The 19,369-nt window shown below is 34.7% G+C and overlaps 4 protein-coding genes across 6 annotated transcripts; 3 read left to right on the top strand and 1 right to left on the bottom strand.

Moving 5' to 3' along the window:
* Positions 1 to 947: 947 nt before the first annotated feature.
* On the top strand, positions 948 to 8,449 carry LOC107428191 (pumilio homolog 5). 3 transcript variants are annotated; one of them, XM_016038679.4, is made up of 10 exons: positions 948 to 1,103; positions 1,938 to 2,590; positions 3,166 to 4,577; positions 4,677 to 4,818; positions 5,211 to 5,318; positions 5,813 to 6,025; positions 6,113 to 6,223; positions 6,607 to 6,801; positions 7,140 to 7,311; positions 8,129 to 8,449. In XM_016038679.4, the coding sequence occupies exons 2-10, from the start codon at positions 1,943 to 1,945 to the stop codon at positions 8,158 to 8,160; spliced, it is 3,033 nt and encodes a 1,010-aa protein (XP_015894165.2). In that variant the 5' UTR covers positions 948 to 1,103; positions 1,938 to 1,942; the 3' UTR covers positions 8,161 to 8,449. The 3 variants fall into 3 exon arrangements, with proteins under 3 accessions (XP_015894165.2, XP_015894162.2, XP_015894164.2); XM_016038676.4 differs by having other exon boundaries at positions 1,904 to 2,590; XM_016038678.4 differs by having other exon boundaries at positions 949 to 1,103; positions 1,908 to 2,590.
* A 1,016-nt stretch (positions 8,450 to 9,465) lies between these two features.
* On the top strand, positions 9,466 to 12,926 carry LOC107428184 (reticulon-like protein B22). The gene is made up of 4 exons (XM_016038669.4): positions 9,466 to 9,885; positions 10,404 to 10,545; positions 11,804 to 11,873; positions 12,349 to 12,926. The coding sequence occupies exons 1-4, from the start codon at positions 9,710 to 9,712 to the stop codon at positions 12,471 to 12,473; spliced, it is 513 nt and encodes a 170-aa protein (XP_015894155.3). The 5' UTR covers positions 9,466 to 9,709; the 3' UTR covers positions 12,474 to 12,926.
* Positions 12,927 to 13,230: 304 nt separating this feature from the next.
* Positions 13,231 to 15,008, top strand: LOC107428154 (mitogen-activated protein kinase kinase kinase 20). The gene is given in 2 exon segments (XM_060813661.1): positions 13,231 to 14,374; positions 14,377 to 15,008. Coding segments are annotated over 2 exon segments (924 nt in total). The 5' UTR covers positions 13,231 to 13,719; the 3' UTR covers positions 14,646 to 15,008.
* Positions 15,009 to 15,346: 338 nt separating this feature from the next.
* On the bottom strand, positions 15,347 to 18,571 carry LOC107428177 (probable mitochondrial adenine nucleotide transporter BTL1). Its single transcript, XM_048463346.2, has 6 exons — positions 18,389 to 18,571; positions 17,992 to 18,135; positions 17,023 to 17,117; positions 16,525 to 16,858; positions 16,079 to 16,316; positions 15,347 to 15,950 (listed from the first exon to the last, which is right to left on the bottom strand). The coding sequence occupies exons 1-6, from the start codon at positions 18,428 to 18,430 to the stop codon at positions 15,700 to 15,702; spliced, it is 1,104 nt and encodes a 367-aa protein (XP_048319303.2). The 5' UTR covers positions 18,431 to 18,571; the 3' UTR covers positions 15,347 to 15,699.
* Positions 18,572 to 19,369: the final 798 nt, after the last annotated feature.

Genomic DNA, 19,369 nt, shown 5'->3' with positions numbered 1-19,369 from the left:
ATTTTGCTTTGCCACGTATGGGTATTAAGGGGATTTGATAAAACAGAGTACAATAAATAACAGAAGTAGCTAGGATAGTCAATTAACTATTTCCTAACTCAAATTAAAGTTGAAGGTTCCTTTCCTTTTATTTTTTATCATTACTATTGTTAAAGCAAAATGACTAATAAGAAAAGTGAATGAAAATTAAAATAAATAAATAAATAAATAAAAGTAAATGTTTTGTTTAAAAAAAAATTAAAGAGGGGTTAATCGGCCGGTCAATTAACCGGTTTAACCTACTGTTAATCAAGAATTTTGGAATTTGAAGTTGAAAACGGCGAGCAATTTCTAGAGACTTAAAAAAGAAGGCATTTATAATTATCCTAATTTAACCAAAATCTTGGGCGGATTCTTTGTCATATTCAACTACATCCAAACGCAGCCTTAACATGTCAACAACCGCAACCAAGCCACGTGTGCGCGCCCCTCTCTTCCTGCAACCTCAATCCAACACGTGTTCCCTTTGATGTGATCTCTTTCCCACACAATTACCACATCCCCCCTTGCCCACTTCAAAATTCACGGACCCCAATCCACACGAAATGGATACATGGAATGGCACTTCCGTCATTTCAGAGATATAAAAATAAATAAAGTGTTTTTATAAAACACTCTAAAACAACAAAAAACAGTGGCAAAAAAGTCAAATTATAGGCATTGACTTTCTGCGTCGTGTTTCATAGGATCATAAACTGCTCTTGAAGTTGATGAAAATTACAAGTGAACTTAGCTTGCTGATAAAGAAGACAAAGGGTAAGTGCGTCTTTCTGTGTAACTTCGATGTTTTTTTTCCTTAGAAAGAAAAAATAAAAATCCTCTGAGCGAAATGTGAAGGGCATAGCAGTCATTTTGCACATTTATTTAAATATTTTTGTCCTTATGCGTGGCAAGGGGTATAAGGGTTAATTTCGTAATATGCGGAATAGCTCTAGCAGAAATACGGGGGGGTTTGGAGTGTAGAGGCGAAGAAGACACTTTGAGCAACAGCGATGGCCATCCGTACGACCATCAACCGCCGAGCAAAAGAGTGAAGCTCCGAAGGGTTTGAAGCCTCTGTCACTGTGAGTTTCTTTGTCTGTTTTTCTTGTGGCAGCTATCTCTCTCTTTGTCTTTCTCTCTTTCTCTCTCTCTCTCTCTCTCTCTCTCTTTTTCTCATCTCTCAAACACACAGAAAAACAGAGGATTCTGCAGCTTGTTCAGCTGGCTGGTTGGTTTTTGGGGTTTAAAAGTTTTAAACTTTGTTTGAAATTGTTCTCTGGTTATGTTTCATTTTTGGTTTTTTGTTTGTTTCCTTTTTGTGCACATATTGGGTGTTTCTTTTTGAGAAATTTGACCTAAAATTGAAGGAAGGAGGTTAGTTAGTGTTGAATTTAGAGGTAATTTAGCCAGAGGGAAATAGTTGTTTAGAAATGACCAAAATTGGTGCACTTAGTTCTTGTTATAACTTTCTACTGGGAAGTTAGCAAAGAAGGGGATGGGTTTAGGAATAGTGGAAGGAATTAAGAACCGACAAAAAATGGGAATTGGAGTTGTAGAGTCAGCCTTTGATGTAATTGTGTGATCAGTTTGTATTTTTCTTCATTGTGTATTATAGTTAGGATAAACACTTCACATAAATAATTGCATGGCTGTGTCTTTTACATCAAAGGATTGAATCTTCATGTTTGACTACGAGTAGCGCTTACTGGTTTCTAAGTTGTAGATTAAAAAAATATAATTTTCCTCTTGTGAAGACAACTTAAAAATGTCGTGCATACACAATTATCAAATGAGGTAGTTTTAACAGATACACAATTTGTGGTAGCATCGTATACCCTTATCTGTACCTTGCTAATGTTTTTTTTACATATTTTGTGTGAAGGAAGTTGTTGATAAGAAAGGTTCCTTATCATTAGGTAGGATGGCAACCGAAAGTCCTGTGAGAATGGTGGAAAGCAGTAGAGGTGGAGAGTGGCCATCGACTAAGGATACTGCAACTTTTGGATCTCCATTAAGAAGTATGGCAGCGGAGGAGTTGGGCTTACTCATGAAAGGACATGGTTTACACAGAGATCAATCAGACTTAATCCCCAACCGAAGTGGTAGTGCTCCACCAAGTATAGAGGGTTCATTTGCAGCCATCAGAAACCTGTTAAATCAACAGAATGTGAATGTGAATCAGAACTTTGCGAGTTTAACGAACACTCTGAAGAATTTTGAGTCTGAGGAACAACTGCGGTCTGACCCAGGTTATTTGGCATACTACTGCTCTAATGTGCACTTGAATCCAAGACTGCCTCCGCCCCTTGCTTCATTAGAGAATCGTCACTTGTTACACCGTATTGCTGGTTCTGGTAATAATTATAGATTGACCTCACAAGATGATAGTGGCAATGGATCCTTGCATTTGTTTCGAGGTTCTCTTTCTACTCACAAGGAAGAGAGTGAAGAGGATAGTTCATCCAAGCAAGCTTCAGATAATTTGGAAGAAAATGACTCTGCACTCTTTACTGGAAAGAACATGGCTTCTTTAGCAAGTCGTCATAAAAGTTTGGTTGATCTTATACAGGTATAGAGGATAACATGATTTTTTAAAATTTTTATATGTGCTATTCTGAATCATGAATCTATGTGCTTGTCTATTTATTAAATTTTTTTAAGAGTTTCCTTTTCTTTTATCAAGGTATTGCAGAAAAAAGAAGAAGAGATTTATTGGATTAGATAAAAGATAAAGAGTTTTCACCCAAAAGATTAATAGTCTTCCTTTGTGGGACAGTTAGTTTAGAGAATGGAAAAGAAAACATGTACTTCCTAGAATTGCAATCTTATTAAAGAGTGACCTTTTATAAGATTGCAATCATATACATAATATATAAATGATTATGATGATGCATATAATTTGTTTATATTTGGTTACTAGTCAATTTATTACATGATAAACAAGGAAGCTGATTTAGTGGCTACTACAAGTGTGGAGGAGTCTATTGGTTGCCTACATGTTTAAGTCTAATTGTTTTTGTGTTTGTTAGTAGCTTGGTTTTTGCCGAATGATTGCAATATTTCAGTTCTTGTAGTACATATAAATTTTTTTACACTCTTTTGCCTCAGCTTCACTGTTTGTTTCATTTTTTTGGTGGGTTTTAGGAAGACTTTCCCCGTACACCATCTCCAGTGTATAATCTGTCTTGTTCCTCAAGCCATGCAACGACAGATGAACTGGTTGATAATGATATGAATGCAACGATGAACATTTCTTCCATTGACATGTCAAAAGTACCAGAATCAAATGCAGGCTCTGTTGATGTTTGTCCAGAGAAAAGTGCCCTAGATATGCATGCTATTAGGTTAATACCTAGCGATGCTTCTTTTACAACTTATCCTGATGAAACAGGGAGCCCACTTAAAGATGAATCAAAAGATAAAGCTCCCAATGTGGAGAATAATGCATCAGTTAGTGGTACCTTGAGGTTGGATGTTACCAGAATGGAACCCAGAAAGAAAGGAACTAATATGGAGATTACTAAGAGCCAACAAGAAGAGCAGCAGTCTTATGGGAGAAATGCGCCAAAGCTCCATCTGTCTACACAACAAGGCCTTCAATATCAAGTTCAGGGGGTACAGGCTCAAGTAATTTCTCAAGGAATGAATCATTTGGAAAGTGGCATGGAAAGTCTTACCCTCGGTCATCCTAAGTTCTCCTCTGTGGATGTGCAGCCGCCATTGCATTCACCTGGATTTGCACCTCCCTTTTATGCAACAGCAGCAGCATATACGACTTCGGGAAACCCATTTTACCCCAATTTTCAACCATCTGGTCTATATGTCCCACAATATGGTTTAACAGGTTATGCTTTGGGTTCAACACTGCTGCCCCCATTTATGGCTGGGTACCCTTCTCATGGTGCTCTTCCTCTGCCATTTGATGCAACTTCTAGTCCAAGCTTCAATGGTCGAACTGCTGGTCTTTCAACAGGAGAAGGCATTCCCCATTTAGGTGATATGCAACACCAAAGCAAGTTCTATGAGCAGCATGGCTCAATGATGCAAACTTCCTATGTAAACCCTCTTCATATGCAATACTATCCACGTCCTTTGCAGGATGCTTATGGTGCTTCAGTTCAGCACAGTCAGTTCACATCAAGAGGCGTCATTGGGGGCCAGTTTTCACAAGAGTCAACTTTTGCAACTTATATGGGTGATCAAAAATTCCAGTCTCCAACAAATGGTAGTCTGAGTATTCCAAGCCCAAGAAAAGTGGGTGGTTATGGAAATCCACCAGTCATGGGTGTCATGCAGCAATTTCCTGCCTCACCACTTGCTAGTCCAGTAATGCCATCATCTCCTGTTGGCAGAACAAATCATCCGGGTCATCAAAATGAAATGAGGTTTTCGCAAGGTTCAATTAGGAGTACTGGAGTATATTCTGGATGGTCAGGACAAAGGGGCTTTAACAGTGTTGATGACACTAAAAGACGTTCTTTCCTTGAAGCACTGAAATCCAGTAATGCCCAGAAGTTTGAACTCTCTGATATAGAAGGGCGTATAGTTGAATTCAGGCACTGTTCTATACCAAGTTCGCTTTTGTCTGCATATTGAAATTATTTTGCAATCTCATTGAAAATCTAAATGATTTCTCATCAATGTTTTAACTTCAGTGTTGACCAACATGGGAGTCGATTTATTCAGCAGAAGCTGGAACATTGCAGTGCTGAAGAGAAGGCATCTGTTTTCAGAGAAGTTCTTCCACATGTTTCAAAATTAATGACTGATGTTTTTGGGAATTATGTTATTCAAAAGGTATGCTTTTTATAATGTAAATTTTGTGTTGGGATAGGGCTGATTATTGAGATAGTTTGGACTGTGTTGAGTGTTTACTAATAGAGATATTCTTTGGGAATCCAATTTCAAGGATTTCAAGAATTATCTACTTTTCATTTTGTGCTCAGTGTGAGTTTGGGAGAAGTTTTGTGGACTGATTTGACACTTGCTTACTTTGTGTTTTCTTTAGAGGACTTCTCATAACATCTTGTTTTTATCTTGCATTAATGAAGTTTATGTTTCTTATAAGAATATATATATATATATATATATAATGTAACTGGTTTGCCTTAATCATATGTTGTTGTGGTGGACTTTTGTACTTGGTTAATAGCTTATAATGAATATCAATTTTGGGTTTTGCTCTACAGTTTTTTGAGCACGGAAGTTCAGAGCAGAGGAAGGAGCTAGCAAATCAACTCTCTGGGCACATGCTACCTTTAAGTTTGCAGATGTATGGTTGTCGTGTGATCCAGAAGGTATATTAAAACTTAAAATGCCCTTTGTAGATAATGTAGCCTTCACATTGACTTCTAATGTTTGGCCAGTTTCTTATTTTCCTGGGAATTTAAATGCTTTAAAGTATCTTACATATAGACTATTAAATTTTTGTCCATGCTGGAATTTTACAACTTTGATCGGAGTTTGTTATATCTGCGGAAAACATGAGTACCTTAAATATTTATAGTAATAAGGTTAAGTAGGAGTTGGAAGATTGTAGTTAAAATGTCTGTTATGTTGACTTGGTATATTGATGATTCTTTAACAGGGAATAAGAGCTTAATTGTCTTAACTGATATTCTATTAGAATCTTGCTAATGTCCATTTTTGATAAATTTTTGTGCTGCACCTGTATATCCCAATTTATGTCTTGTTATTGGATCACGTACCCACTTTCATGTTTCTGCATATGCTCTCTCAACTTTTGTGGCATATCTTTCTTTTCTGATTATGTGCTGGATGTGTATTCTAGGCCCTTGAGGTTATCGAGCTGGATCAGAAAACACAACTTGTGCGTGAGCTTGATGGACATGTGATGAAATGCGTACGTGATCAAAATGGAAATCATGTAATCCAAAAGTGTATAGAATGCGTTCCAGTGGAGAAAATTGGATTTATAATATCTGCTTTTGAAGGCCAGGTTAAAACTCTTTCTACACATCCTTATGGTTGCCGTGTGATACAGGTAACAACATATAGTCATCAGGTGTGAAGCTTTCAATTAGGTTAATCATAATGTGTTTTTGATCTGTTATGTTTTGTCTTGTGGTAGCGAGTTTTGGAGCATTGTGCAGATGAGCTTAGATGTCAGTGTATAGTGGATGAGATATTGGAATCTACTTGCGACCTTGCTCAAGACCAGTATGGCAATTACGTCACCCAGGTTGGATTTTCCCTAACTACTTATGCTGCTTTGCCTTTTATTTAAGTTTTGATGAATTGATGCAGCATATGTGCCGATGTAAATTGGTTTATTCTATTAGAAAGCACTATGTGTTGATCTCATGATGTAAAATAGAAACAATCCTTCATCTGTTTATGCTCCACTATATGTGTTGATAATAAACTGATACCTCTTACTAATATCTTAGCAACTAGTTAAATGGAATCATGTTTTTTTGGCTTTAATATGAGGTTAGACTGGGCATCTATGCTTTTTATGCTTTTTCTAATGATTTATTTACTGATTTTGATTATTATTTCCACCATTAATGTTTTAGTTTAGACTTTTCTTTCTAATAAAAAGATGGAACGTACTACCTGCAGCATGTCCTGGAGAGGGGGAAGCCCAATGAAAGAAGCCAAATTATCGGCAAGTTGACAGGAAGAATTGTACAAATGAGTCAACATAAGTATGCATCCAACGTTGTTGAGAAATGTTTAGAGCATGGTAATCCTACTGAGCGGGATCTTTTGATTGAGGAGATCCTTGGGCAGTCAGAGGAAAATGATAGTTTATTGGTAGGTCAAATGAAAACCTGTATCTTTGGTTTGTATAATTCATCATTGGTATACAATCCAGGTCTAAGATGTCATTCCAGTACTTTCACTTGCTCGACCACTTGAAGCCTGCCAAAGGAGGAGATATTTTTTTAATTTCACCCAGTTCAAAATTTTCAAATTTTGATCAAACTTGTTGGCTTAAAGTTAATAGAGTAATAGTTTACAATTAAGAAGTAATATAATGAGTTCTCTTCTAATTTGTTTTGCCTTCTTTCTTTTCCCAAAGCTTATCTGAGCTTGGTATTATATTACAATATTTTCTTATTATGTTTCTTGTTTTGACTTTTCTATTGTAGACAATGATGAAGGACCAATTTGCAAATTATGTGGTCCAAAAGATTCTGGAAACTAGCAATGATAAACAGAGAGAAGTACTGCTAAACTGTATAAAAGTGAATATTCAAGCTCTGAAGAAATATACTTATGGAAAACATATAGTTGCTCGATTTGAACAGCTATCTGGTGAAGGTGTGTGTCACTTATCTGTTTTAACTTAATATGCATGTATAATTAATTATATGTGAACATGGCTTTAGATGTTGCTTGAGCATAATATAATGTTAATGAAGACAGTTCGTATGCGGTTTCTGTTTTATGGTCATATATGCTTCTCTTTGTTGAACACATATAGATGTGCATTGTTTTTGTTATATGGGTTTAACTACTTGTTTGCTTGTTCACTGCTAAATTTAGTATTCTATGTGTCTACATTGTGATTCTCAAAAGTATTTGCTAAGATTTGGATAAAAAAATGTGTACTTCATATGAATTATGTCTATGATGTTCCTTCTTGTCAACCCTAGAAGGAAACTGTTCAATAAGAGCAATCATAAGCCTAGAAGTTTCTCGAAAATGAAGTATCTTTTCTTTGTAAGTGAATCATATATTGGGAGAAGGAAGTAGTCCGGGACATTCAGGGAAATACTTTTGTTTCCATTACTATTTGCTACTGCCATCACTTGTATTGTATTAACCTGTATTTCACCTTTAACCCCTTCCTCTATGCTGGCCATTTCCATCTTTAAAGTGCCTGTAATGCAAAATTTAGAATAGTGATTATGAGCCAAGTGAAATGTATTACTTTTTTGTGAATGAGTACCAGGGTTTTTGCAGTATGTGATAAATAATACGTATGAAAGTGTTGTCGACTGAAATGTATGATGATAGTTATCTTTAATTACATGTTCTTTTACATGCCGACAACCCTGATGGGTAGCTTTCTCATAATTGAGAAATGAAAATGTAATCTAAGCTGGGATGCTAATGTTGGGCTTTATACATGCAGAAAGCCAAACTTCAGAACCTGAAGGTGCTTAGGATGAAAGGCTCGACATGGAAATTGGACATTCTTCTTTTGGTTGCAGAAACATTACATTTAAGAAATCTCTCTTTCACCAAGTATTTAAAAAAAAAGAAAAAAAAAAAAAAGAAAAAAGAAATATGCTACATCAGTATCAGTTGCCGTTAGCATTTTATTATAACATTTGCAAGCATATGCATGTCTCATGCCTTTTGAAAATTGTATTTATGTATATTAATGTATAGAAATAATTTATGGTGATGAATCAAGTCAGAGTAATCTTATTGTCCTGAAAATTTGATGTGATAGGATTTGCTTGCCCATTTGTAGTTTATATTTGCAAGATCATTTTTTGTGTTTATAAAATGCTTAATAGTATCTTCTAAATTGATGTGGTGTTTGCAATGGGGAGGGAAATTGACTTGCTTGAGAGAGAGAGAGAGAGAGAGTGTGTGTTGGGTGAATTACTTGAGATGGTCTTTCTGTCTTGTTCTGTTGATGTGGAAAATGTGGGAGTTTTTGTTGGGTATATTTTGCACAAAAATGCCATTTGTCACCACTTATGATAAGAGTATAGCAATAACCTTGTTGCTTATACTTTGGTGAGTTGCATGAGAAAACTATTCAGCAATCATTTATTTAGTGGTTTTTTTCATAGCATAGATGAAGAAGGAATAACATAATAATATCAGTATTTACATATATATATATATATATATATATATATCATATTGTTTGTTTAATCTCTAAAATAGCTTTGAATCTCACGGATTTTATTTTAATTTATTTTTTTTGGCGTAGTCCTTTTTATCACCACTAATTACAAAATAGGTGGTATAGTTTTACTTTTAATCAGCAAGATATGGTATGATCTGTTGAAGAATAGAGACCTAATGAATGGTGCAAACTCAGATTTCTCTACCTGCTAATATTGACTTTTAAGGTATCAGAATTACCGTAATAGACATCCACTCTGTCCTAATACCATTCAAATCTTTGCTATAAAAAATTAACAAGAAAATTAAATCAGTAAAATCCCAAATTAAGTTATAATCATTCAATTTTTTATTTACTTATTTTTTGCAACAATAATCATTCAATTTAATTGATTTATTGTTATCCCAAAAAAAAAAAAGTCAATTGATGTACTATGTATGTAAAAAGCCGACCAATTGGAATTGGTTTTGCAGAAAAGTAAATATATACAAATAAATTGAAGACAGAAGTTTGTAAAAGTTTAAAGACATGAATGTTTGGGTCAAACTGTTAGAAAGGAGGAACGCTTATTTTATTTTTATTTTTTTTGTTTGAATTGAGAGAAAATTGGAGAAAATGTTGAAAACTCAAAAATAAATAAATAAATAAATAAAAGTAGTTGAAAATGGCGTGAAAAAGTAGAGCATATGGGGGGTGTGGATTTTGGGTTTCGCACTCAAAGATTCAAGCTTTCCACGAATTCATACTCTAAGATTCGAGCTTTCGGCGAATTCATTGAGGAGGAACTGCGACATAGATAGAGAGAGAGAGAGAGAGAGAGAGAGAGAGAGAGAGACGAGAGATTGGGAGATGGAATCGAGGAGACAAGTAGGGAGAGCAGTGATCGTGTTGATATGTGGTACGCTGGTGTACTACCACTGTGCATATCGGAATGCCAGCCTTGTCTCTCTCGTCTCCGACGTCTTCATTGTCCTTCTCTGTTCCCTCGCCATTCTCGGCCTCCTCTTTCGCCAAATGAATATCTCGTTTGTATTCTTCTCCTTCTACTATCATAACCCTGATTATATATATATATATATATATATTATTCTCTAATTTTTTCTTCTCTGTTTTGCCCCCCATTGATTTCTTGTGTTTCTGATTCCATTAAATGTTTGCTATCATTAAATGGGTTTTAAGAGAATCGAGCTAGGAATTGGAATGAAAATTATGAAGAAAGTACAGTTTATTCCTTTTGGCTCTTTTCTCTTATTCTGGAGCCTGGTTTTGGTAGTTTTGTTGATGTTAGGGTTCGTTTCATAATGGAACTTTCTTATTGAAGGGGGCATACCTGGTTCGTATTAGGAAAATTTGAATTGGGATTTGCTCTGAAAATTAAATGTATTTACCTCTATGATTTCTGAAACATGTTATCATTCTGTTGTTAGGAACGGTTTCATATAAAATGGTGATTGTTGATGAATTTGCGTACAAACTAAGAGTTGTAATTCTATTGTCATGGACCTCATAAAGTGATCTTTTAATTTGGAAATTCTTGTCGTAGGGTACCGGTGGATCCGCTTGAATGGCAGATTTCTCAGGACACTGCTAACAGCATTGTTGCTTGGTTAGCTAATACTGTTGGGGCAGCTGAATCTGTGTTGAGGGTTGCGGCAACGGGACATGATAAGAGGCTTTTCGTTAAGGTAATTTAGTAAACAGACACAAATTGATTTTCATTTTTCATGGTCAATAACTTTCTGATTTTGAGTTCTCCAAATTGTTCTAAAAATGGAAGGAAAAGGGAATTTGTAATCTCTAACATTTAGATGTAAGTAATGCTTAATCTTGAACCTTGTGGTCTTAAGGATTTTGAGGTGGACCAAATCAGAGCATTTTAAATTTGAAACATTTTGGAGAAACTTTATTTATTTATGTATTAATATGTGTTGCCATGTGCATGCTTTTATATGTATATTATCATCTCTTGTGGCCTTGTAACATGTAATCTGAATAAATTGATAGCTTAAAATGACAATCTTGTGAGATTTAAAGCTGAGCTATGATGACAACATTTTAAGTTTGATGCTGCCGGAGCATACTTGTGTTACAATGTGCAGTTAAGGCAATACTCAGTGATGTTATGATACCATGATGTAAAGTGAGCTCAGCGGCATTGATATATATTAAAGGGATTGTAGCTTGAGATAACAAGGCTAATCTAAAGAAGAGTTTGGATTAACCTAGAAAGCTCACGCTCTGTTTGTTTCATCCTATGCCTAGCCAGCCATTCTTTCTATTTTTGGATTTAAATTTCTTTGGTTAGGAAGGTCCTACTCTGCCACTTATGTTGGATGGTTAGATTGCTAGTTTTATGGGATGGATAAGGTTTTTATTTCTGTTGGCCTAAATGATCTATGGTGGTTCTTCTTCACCCTGAGGCCAGACAAGATAATAATGATATTAGAACCCTCAAATATTTTAACCTTTTTATGTTAATTCTAATGAGTTCCCTTTATTGACCTGATGTATTGTGCCAATTGCCAAATGGTTCTGGAATATTCTATCTCGTGGAATCCACTAGTACCTATAGTCGTTATGAGTTGCTATTTATTAAGCTTTTGGTAGTGAACTCACCTTTCTTGAAGGGAATGGAAGTGTATAAAGTATTGACAAAAAAATTGAGAAAATTTGATGCAGCTGTTTGTTTCAATTTAAAATTTGAGAATATAATAATTTCTTACTTGTTGCATCACTGAAAGGTTGGATTTTTATTTTGTTAAAATCATAATGTTATAACAACACTACTTTTGTTATGTAAAATAATTCCTCTTCAGTGTGGATTGTGCAATTGGTCTTAACTATGTCCTATTTACTAAGAATGAAGCAGCACTAATTTGATTGTTGAACCTGTTTCTCACAGCCAACCAGAGAGCTGATATATATCTGTTGCTCTTTCTTCAGGTTGTCTTTTGCCTTTATATATTGTCATCCTTGGGACGATTGGCTTCGGGTCTTACGGTTGCTTATGCTGGTAAGTTTGCTTCTAGCTTTTGTTAATCTCTAGGCAACTAAGATGATCTATACTAGCTTTATATATTAAAGTGCATATCCTAGGGGATTCAGTATCCTCAGTTTGTTTTCCTTTTTAATCAGATAGTCTAATGGCGTAAAGATATCCTTATGTAACTGCCTATTGCTTGCCAGTATTTTTATATATATATATATATATATACATATGCTTTCATAGAAGATCAAAAATAGTTTAGTTATAGAAAATTAAGGAGAGTTGTACAAATATAAGAACAAAATGCAATGAACCTAAAACAAAGAAATTCATTTGCTAGGCTGTTTCCTATATTTATGGCTAATATTTTTTGATCATGAGAATATAACCCAAAACTTATACCAGTATAGAGAAAAGAATCTTTATGCTTTTTTGGTTTCTTCTTTTGTAAGCATCATGTATATTTGTCAGTCACGTAGAATTTCCTTCCTGTTTGAACCAGGGTTGTGCTTGTTTTGTCTTTACATGCTCGTAGAGAACTCTCAATCAATCAGTGCAGCTCCTGCTCGTTTCCTACGGAGAAGAAATTTCACAGGAGAGCAATCTTCGGAGCAGGACTCGATGTGATCAATGCTTTTCTGTAATCAAATTTGTAATACCAATCTTAGTGTTAGTGTCCCTATTGCGGTTGCAGCTAAGTTGCTGCAGCTACTCGTAGTCTTCTCTGTAAATACATCAACTCGTCTGATACAGCCATCCTTGGGTATAGATTTTTATTTTTTTGACCAAAGGATAACAAATTAGTTTTTCAACTTGGGTGTTATATGGTCTTATAGCTTGCCAATCTGTTTGTTTTTTTTTTTTTTTTTTTTTGGGGGGGGGCGGTCTGTTCGGTTTTCACTGTGGAATTATGTTTTTATATTTACAGGTTTTGTTTATGTCCTTTACCAGATCATCCATGGTGTTTGAAAAATAAGAGATGTACGAATGAAAGAACTCCTTTAAAGAAGAAAAAGAAGCAGCTCATGTGTAGTCAGTTCTTATTTTATTTTATTTTATTTTGGTCTTTATAAACTAAAATGCTGATTAGTTTTTATTATGCGTGGCTCATCTTTCTCCCAATTCCATAAAATGTTTTAAACTGATTCTGATATGGTAAATACACACACACACACACACACACACACACACACCCCTCGGAACAAGAAAAAGAATTTAATTTGTTTTAGTAAGATAAAACTTATTGACATCTTATGACCTTCTATGATCTTAAATTCTATATCTAGGAAACCAGTAAGAAATTCTAATGAGTGTGCAAGTGTACATAATATTTACTTCTAACTTCATACCCATCAAATATTATCAATCTTTTCATCAAAAAAAAAGTTTTCAGCCATTTTTATTTCTTTTCAATTATTACTTTTTCTTAAAAAATCAGTTTAGTTTATCTATTTCTTCTTTTCAAAATATATATGTATATATACATTTCTTTTAATTCCCAAACTGATTAAAAAACAAAATATGGATATATATGTAACTTTCCTTTTTCAAACGACTGTGTTGACCAGCGACCCCAAAAAAAGGGGCAAATCAAAAACAAAAATAAAAACAGAAACAAAATGGAGTGAATCGTAAATGATTCTCTACTTCGCCTACTGCTTCTATATGCAACATAATTACGTTATTTTATTTTATAAAAAAATAAAATAAATACATATTAAAAACAGTATATATTTTTTTGGTAATTAGTATATATTTAAAAAAAAAAAAAAATCAATCACCCTTTCTTGCGCTACAGAACAACCTCGGCCAGTTGGCTTTCCGATTTGTCTTTCCTTTTTCACGCGTGTTCATCTGATTATTTGGAAAAAGAATGAAGAGGTCCAGGGAAGATGACAATGTCGACCTTCTTGATCTTCCTCATACCATGAGGATGCGAGAAGAACATAGCCTCAGTTCCAAAGGCTGTTCCTGGCTGAGAGGTTCAATGATTGGCAAAGGTAGTTTTGGGTCGGTCTTTCTGGCCTACAACAACATTCCCACTTCACGCTTCAAGGATTTTCCACATGTTATGGCTGTCAAATCGGTGGAAGCCACTTCTTGCTCTGAGCTTGTTAAAGAGAAGATTCTTTTGGACATTGTCAAGGATTGTCCGTTCATCATTCAATCTTATGGGGAAGATGTAACAGTGGGTTACAAGGGTAAAATAATTATCAATTTGTTCTTGGAATATGCTTCTGGAGGTTCACTGATGGATTTTATTGAGAAATCCAAAGGATTTGGGTTGGTTGAATCTCAAGTTATAGGGCCTACTGAATCAATTCTTAAAGGAGTTAAACGCATCCATGAAGCTGGGTATGTCCATTGTGATTTGAAGCCACAAAACATTTTACTTGTCCACCAAGAAAACTCCTCTGCCTCTGCCTCTCCTTTTGTGGCCAAGATTGCAGATTTTGGTCTTGCAAAGGCAGCTCAAGGGCTTACCAGGAGGTCCCAAATGAAAGGAACTCTTATGTATTTATCGCCTGAAGCGTGAACTTTGGTATCCAAGACCAGCCCTCTGATATCTGGGCTCTTGGTTGTATTCTGCTATATATGTTGACTGGAAGAAACATATGGGATTTGAAATCTGGGGAAGAAAATCATGAGCTTAAAGAGAGGATTTCAGAGGATTCTCCTGAAATTCCAAATGGGTTATCCAAAAAGGCTAAGGATTTCTTGAAGCGATGCTTTATGAGGAGTCCATCGGATAGACCCACTGCTGATATGTTGCTGAGCCATCCAGAACAAAGGAGATAATGATGATGATGACAAAGAAGAGCTACTGTCAGTGCATTCAGTGCAGGCTTCATCTTTGCCATTGTCTGAGCCCGATGATGAACTCAGAGCTAGCTTTATACCTCTTGTAAGCTCAAGCTTTGGAGAAACAGAGGAGGTTCAAGGAAATATAACACGTGCAATCTCAGACAAGCCATCCGTTTTTGCCATCTGTAGTGCAGCATAGATTTATGTATCTAAATGTGTAGACAAATGATTATGTACATCCTTTCTGATCTATTTTCATAAATTCTTTTTTAATGTATATCCTTTTTTATCTATGTTTCATAAAATTCTTTTTTAATGTATATCCTTTTTGATCTATGTTTCATATCATTCTTTTAAGTGCTTTTGCTAGTTATCTTACGTTTCCCAATTTGCTTTATTGTTCTATTTATCATTGCGTCTCAGTTCCATAGTTTCACTTTGATCCATTATAAGTACTTGGTTTCTGTATTCCTTGGTTTCTGTATTCCGTAGTTTCAGTTTGATCCATTATAAGTACTTGGTTTCTGTAAAATTAATAATACGCTGGATTGCCTCAAGAATAATATATGAAAACAAGTCTGGTCCAATGAAAAGCCAAAGTAAAAATAATAGATACCAAATCCTAGAGCACAATTAAGTATCACAGCATTTCCAAATCTCCAATCATTCATTGCGCATAATAAAAAGAGAGAGAATGAGCAAAAATTCCAAAAACTATATTGATAATGGTGCATGAGAAACGAAACACCATTTTGTTAATGTTACAAAAGATGTGAGTAACTTATCTCCTGATTGCCTCCCAATAAATCAGTCAAAACTATGAAAAATATCCTCCAACTTGGCTCACTTCCCCCTCCAGTAAAAAATAATAAAACAGTGTAGTCCCCCCAACTTAACGGGAGTTGAGATACAATTTATGAGGTCTAATTATCATAAAGTTACCTAGAGATTCGGCAAGATAGCTGATACCTCCTTTCCTGTAATTTATACTTAAAGATCACAACAAATCTTTCGATTCGGATCCTATTATGAAATCTATCAAAATCCGTTACAAAACATGTTTCTGCACAAGCAATATGTCTTTCCACGCTTCATAAAACATCCAGGTTATGCCAGAGGATGGCATGACTTTTAGACAGCTTGCACCCCATCCTCTGTAAAGTCCCAATACACCTCGTTCTCGGATGACTTCTGAAAGCGCCGCCACCATGTTGGATGGGCATTTCCCATGCAGAGCTCCCACCATCAGCCGTTTCCTGGCCACTTCCAATGGAAAGCTGATAGTGCTAGCTGTAAAACCTGGCCATGTAAAAGAATTTCCGATTACCTTAGTAATGCGATTATTATGCAGTCATTAGATAATTATTATTATTATTATTACTATTTCGGGCAAAAATACGCATCTCTGAGATTGAGGAGTTTCTTACCCGAAAGAGCTCCTAGCAGGAGCATCTCTGGACGGTTTAGAGCCTTCTTTTTCTTTGATTCGCAGTAAGATTTCTTCATTGTCTCGTACATGAAATAGTAACATGTGCTGTAAGGGAGCATTCCAATCAGTGTAGGTGAAAGGCCGGAATAAAATGCGCCAATTCCACCATCTTTATGGATCTTGCTGATTGCAATGCTTAAACTAGGATATGCTTCTGGACTTACAGTTAGCCGATCCTAGTGTAAAAAGTTAAATAATCATTCCTGGCGCAGAAATATGTACAATTGAGACATTATGCATCATACAACCATCATCATAAAAACAAGGCGTGAACCAAACCAGCAGAAAGCAGACAGCTTATGAAAGTGAAGAGAAATTCTTAGTTTTCCATGAAATACACTTGATTCTAAGATTTCTATCCTTAGATCATGTAATGGAAAATACCTTCAAAACTTCAAGGGGATGGCATGCAAGTGTGCTGACAATTCCAGCAGCAGCACCAGCCACAGCAACTGGAGAAACCCAGGAGATAGACAGATTCAAACTGATATTACCAATTTGCACCTTCAGGCAATCAGCCTGCTTCCATTTCTCTTGTGCTGATGTCATTGCCCGTTTAACACACTCAAATGTCCCAAGCTCAATTGCTTGTGTAGGGATTATACGAAGCATGTTGATTCCATTGCCAGCCCACAGTCCTTGCCAACCCTGCTGCTCAATGACCTCAAAGAAACTACCACTAATGTTTTTGGATCCAACACCAACCACCATTCTTGTCCTGCACACAATACATAGTATGAATCAAAACAGACAATGGGTACAAGCATAGGATTTAAAAAAAACCTCTGATGTATATACATATGCAGTTCCCATTCGAAGAATTTATTACAAACAATCTTTTGTGGCATGATAGATGAAAATTAGTAAATGACCAAAGGTAACCTAATGGTCTCAAGAGGAGCAAGAACTGCTTTTGTCATAGCCCCTGCCAAAGCCCCACTGAGGAACTCACCAACTTCTCTTGTCCTAATGAGATCCTGCAGAAGACGAAGCAAGTCTTCGTTAAAAGTTACAACAACGATAAGAAAAACAATATGCTACTTGGTTTTTTTATTTATTTATTTTTTTTTTTTTTTTTATGTTGTGGATAAAAAAATTTCCAACAGTTAAAAACTACCCAAAGAGAACCATCCATCCAAATACTATATATTTGTTACAAGAGACGAATAAACTGAAAATTTGAAGGATTTATTCCTCCTGTTGTTTGTTGAGAATCAAAGGAAAGAAAAGGCCCTTATTTGGTCTTGAAGTTGCAAATGAAGGAAATTAAAAGATATTGTCCAATTGAATATATAATCCAACAAAATAATTAAACCAGTCTATACAGCTTAAATCTCAAATCTATAACAATTGGTCGTATAATATTGTCTAATTAATCTTTTGAAACTATTTTACAAAGAATAATGAATCTTTTGTATGGAGGTCCATTTTACTCAAGAATATTAACAATTAACAAACTTAAATCCTCATAAATTTAAGAAAAACGAATTCCAAAAAAAAAAAAAATGTATATTCTTCTTATTTATTTAGTTATTTTTTCTATTTTAATTAACATTTTCAGAAACCTAAGAGATAGACTAATTATATAGCTAAAGGAGGGGGGGAAAAAAGACCCAAAAAGGAAAACAGAAAAGAAAAGAACCGCACTTTTATTGCTGTCCCAAGTGGAGTACCTAAAGAAGAAGGGAGATCAAATTAAAGGGTTTTTCTTTTTCTTTTTTCTATGCACAAATGGTTTCAAAATCCCCCTCCCCTCTTTTGCAGAGCTTTCCTACAATCTTTCTAGGAAACCAAACAGAGCAATGGTAAAAGGTAAACAAATTTATTTTAAAAAAAAAACAAAAAACATACTGTTACTACATGGGAGAGGTCGGGTACTTGAAACTTCGGCTCAAAAGTCGGTTTAGTCTCCTTCTCTAGGTCGAGTTCTTTTGGAAGCACCATCAAACCGTACATATCTCCAAAAACCCCACTGTACTTCTTCTTCTTTAGAGACTGTGATTCGAAAGCCATGCTTTTCCTTATCAGTATAAAAAATTCGCCTCCCCCAAATATATATATATATATATTATACAATCAAAGTTGAACCCAATTCAAATATATATATATATATATATAACTATGAAAAAAAATATATATGTATCTATATGCAAGAAAAAAAAATGATTTTTTTCTCCTCTATATAACTTTACATATAGAGAATGTGCATATAGAGAGAGAAAGAGATAGAAGTTTGGAATTGACATGCCTGAGACTGAGACAGAGAAAGGGAGGGGGTTTTTGGAGACATTTGGATTTGAGGAGAGAGATTTTTGAAGGTGGGTTTTTGGAAGAGTTTTTCTTGTGGTCTGTTTGTTTGTTTTTGTGTTTTTAGGGTTGGGTTTTTTTGGTTTGGACTAAAGTGTTTTTAAAAGTAACAAAGTCATGATGGCTTGGGCGCTTTGGACTCCGTTTTCTGTTTGACTGCGTATGGGGAGATTGGGTCCTACTGCAATAGAGAAATGGGTTGGTGTTAGAGACAGAGAGGAATAGAGGATTTGTGGAAAAATTCTAAAAATGCTATTAAATGTCCTTTATTATTATTATTATTTCAATAAAATTAAATCTTTTGATAATGAAAGTTCAATACTTTTCTGTCCTATCCAAAAATAGATTGACCAAGTTCATTGAAAAATCTATCCCAAAAAAAGAAAAAAAAAAAAAAACATTCATTGCAAAAGGGTAGGGGACCAAAAGCAAACATGATTGGTAATAAAACTGAATTCGGACAATGATCATTTGCAATAAATGAATTTTAGTATTACGCTATAAATAATGTTTTTTTTTTTTGGTTCCTTCGAATGATGAGCATAATGAATATTTATTTTGTGGGGAAAAAAATCTTTTTATGTAGGTTTATTGATTTTACATTTATTTTTTATGAGTTATAAACAAATTTTAAAAAAACAGTTGGTAAATAAAATCAACTAAAATAAATAATATAATACAAAAATATATAAACTAATTTAATATTATCACATTATTAATTATATTATTTTATAAATAAATTTCATAGATATTTTGATAATTTGAATATTATTGTTAATAAAATATAAAAAAAAATTTGTTATTTGAAATTCTTTCCTAACATTAATAATGTCTAACAATTGGGTTTTCTTCTCGTTTGAAAGTCAACCCAAACTGAAAAATATAATTAAAAAAATCTAAATTTTATTGTTTTGAAATTCCA

Source organism: Ziziphus jujuba, chromosome 12 (genome assembly GCF_031755915.1).
Source record: "Ziziphus jujuba cultivar Dongzao chromosome 12, ASM3175591v1".
In the NCBI taxonomy this organism is placed as follows: Eukaryota; Viridiplantae; Streptophyta; class Magnoliopsida; order Rosales; family Rhamnaceae; genus Ziziphus; species Ziziphus jujuba.
Note: the sequence above shows the minus strand (reverse complement) of the source record. Positions and strands in the feature narration are given on the sequence as shown.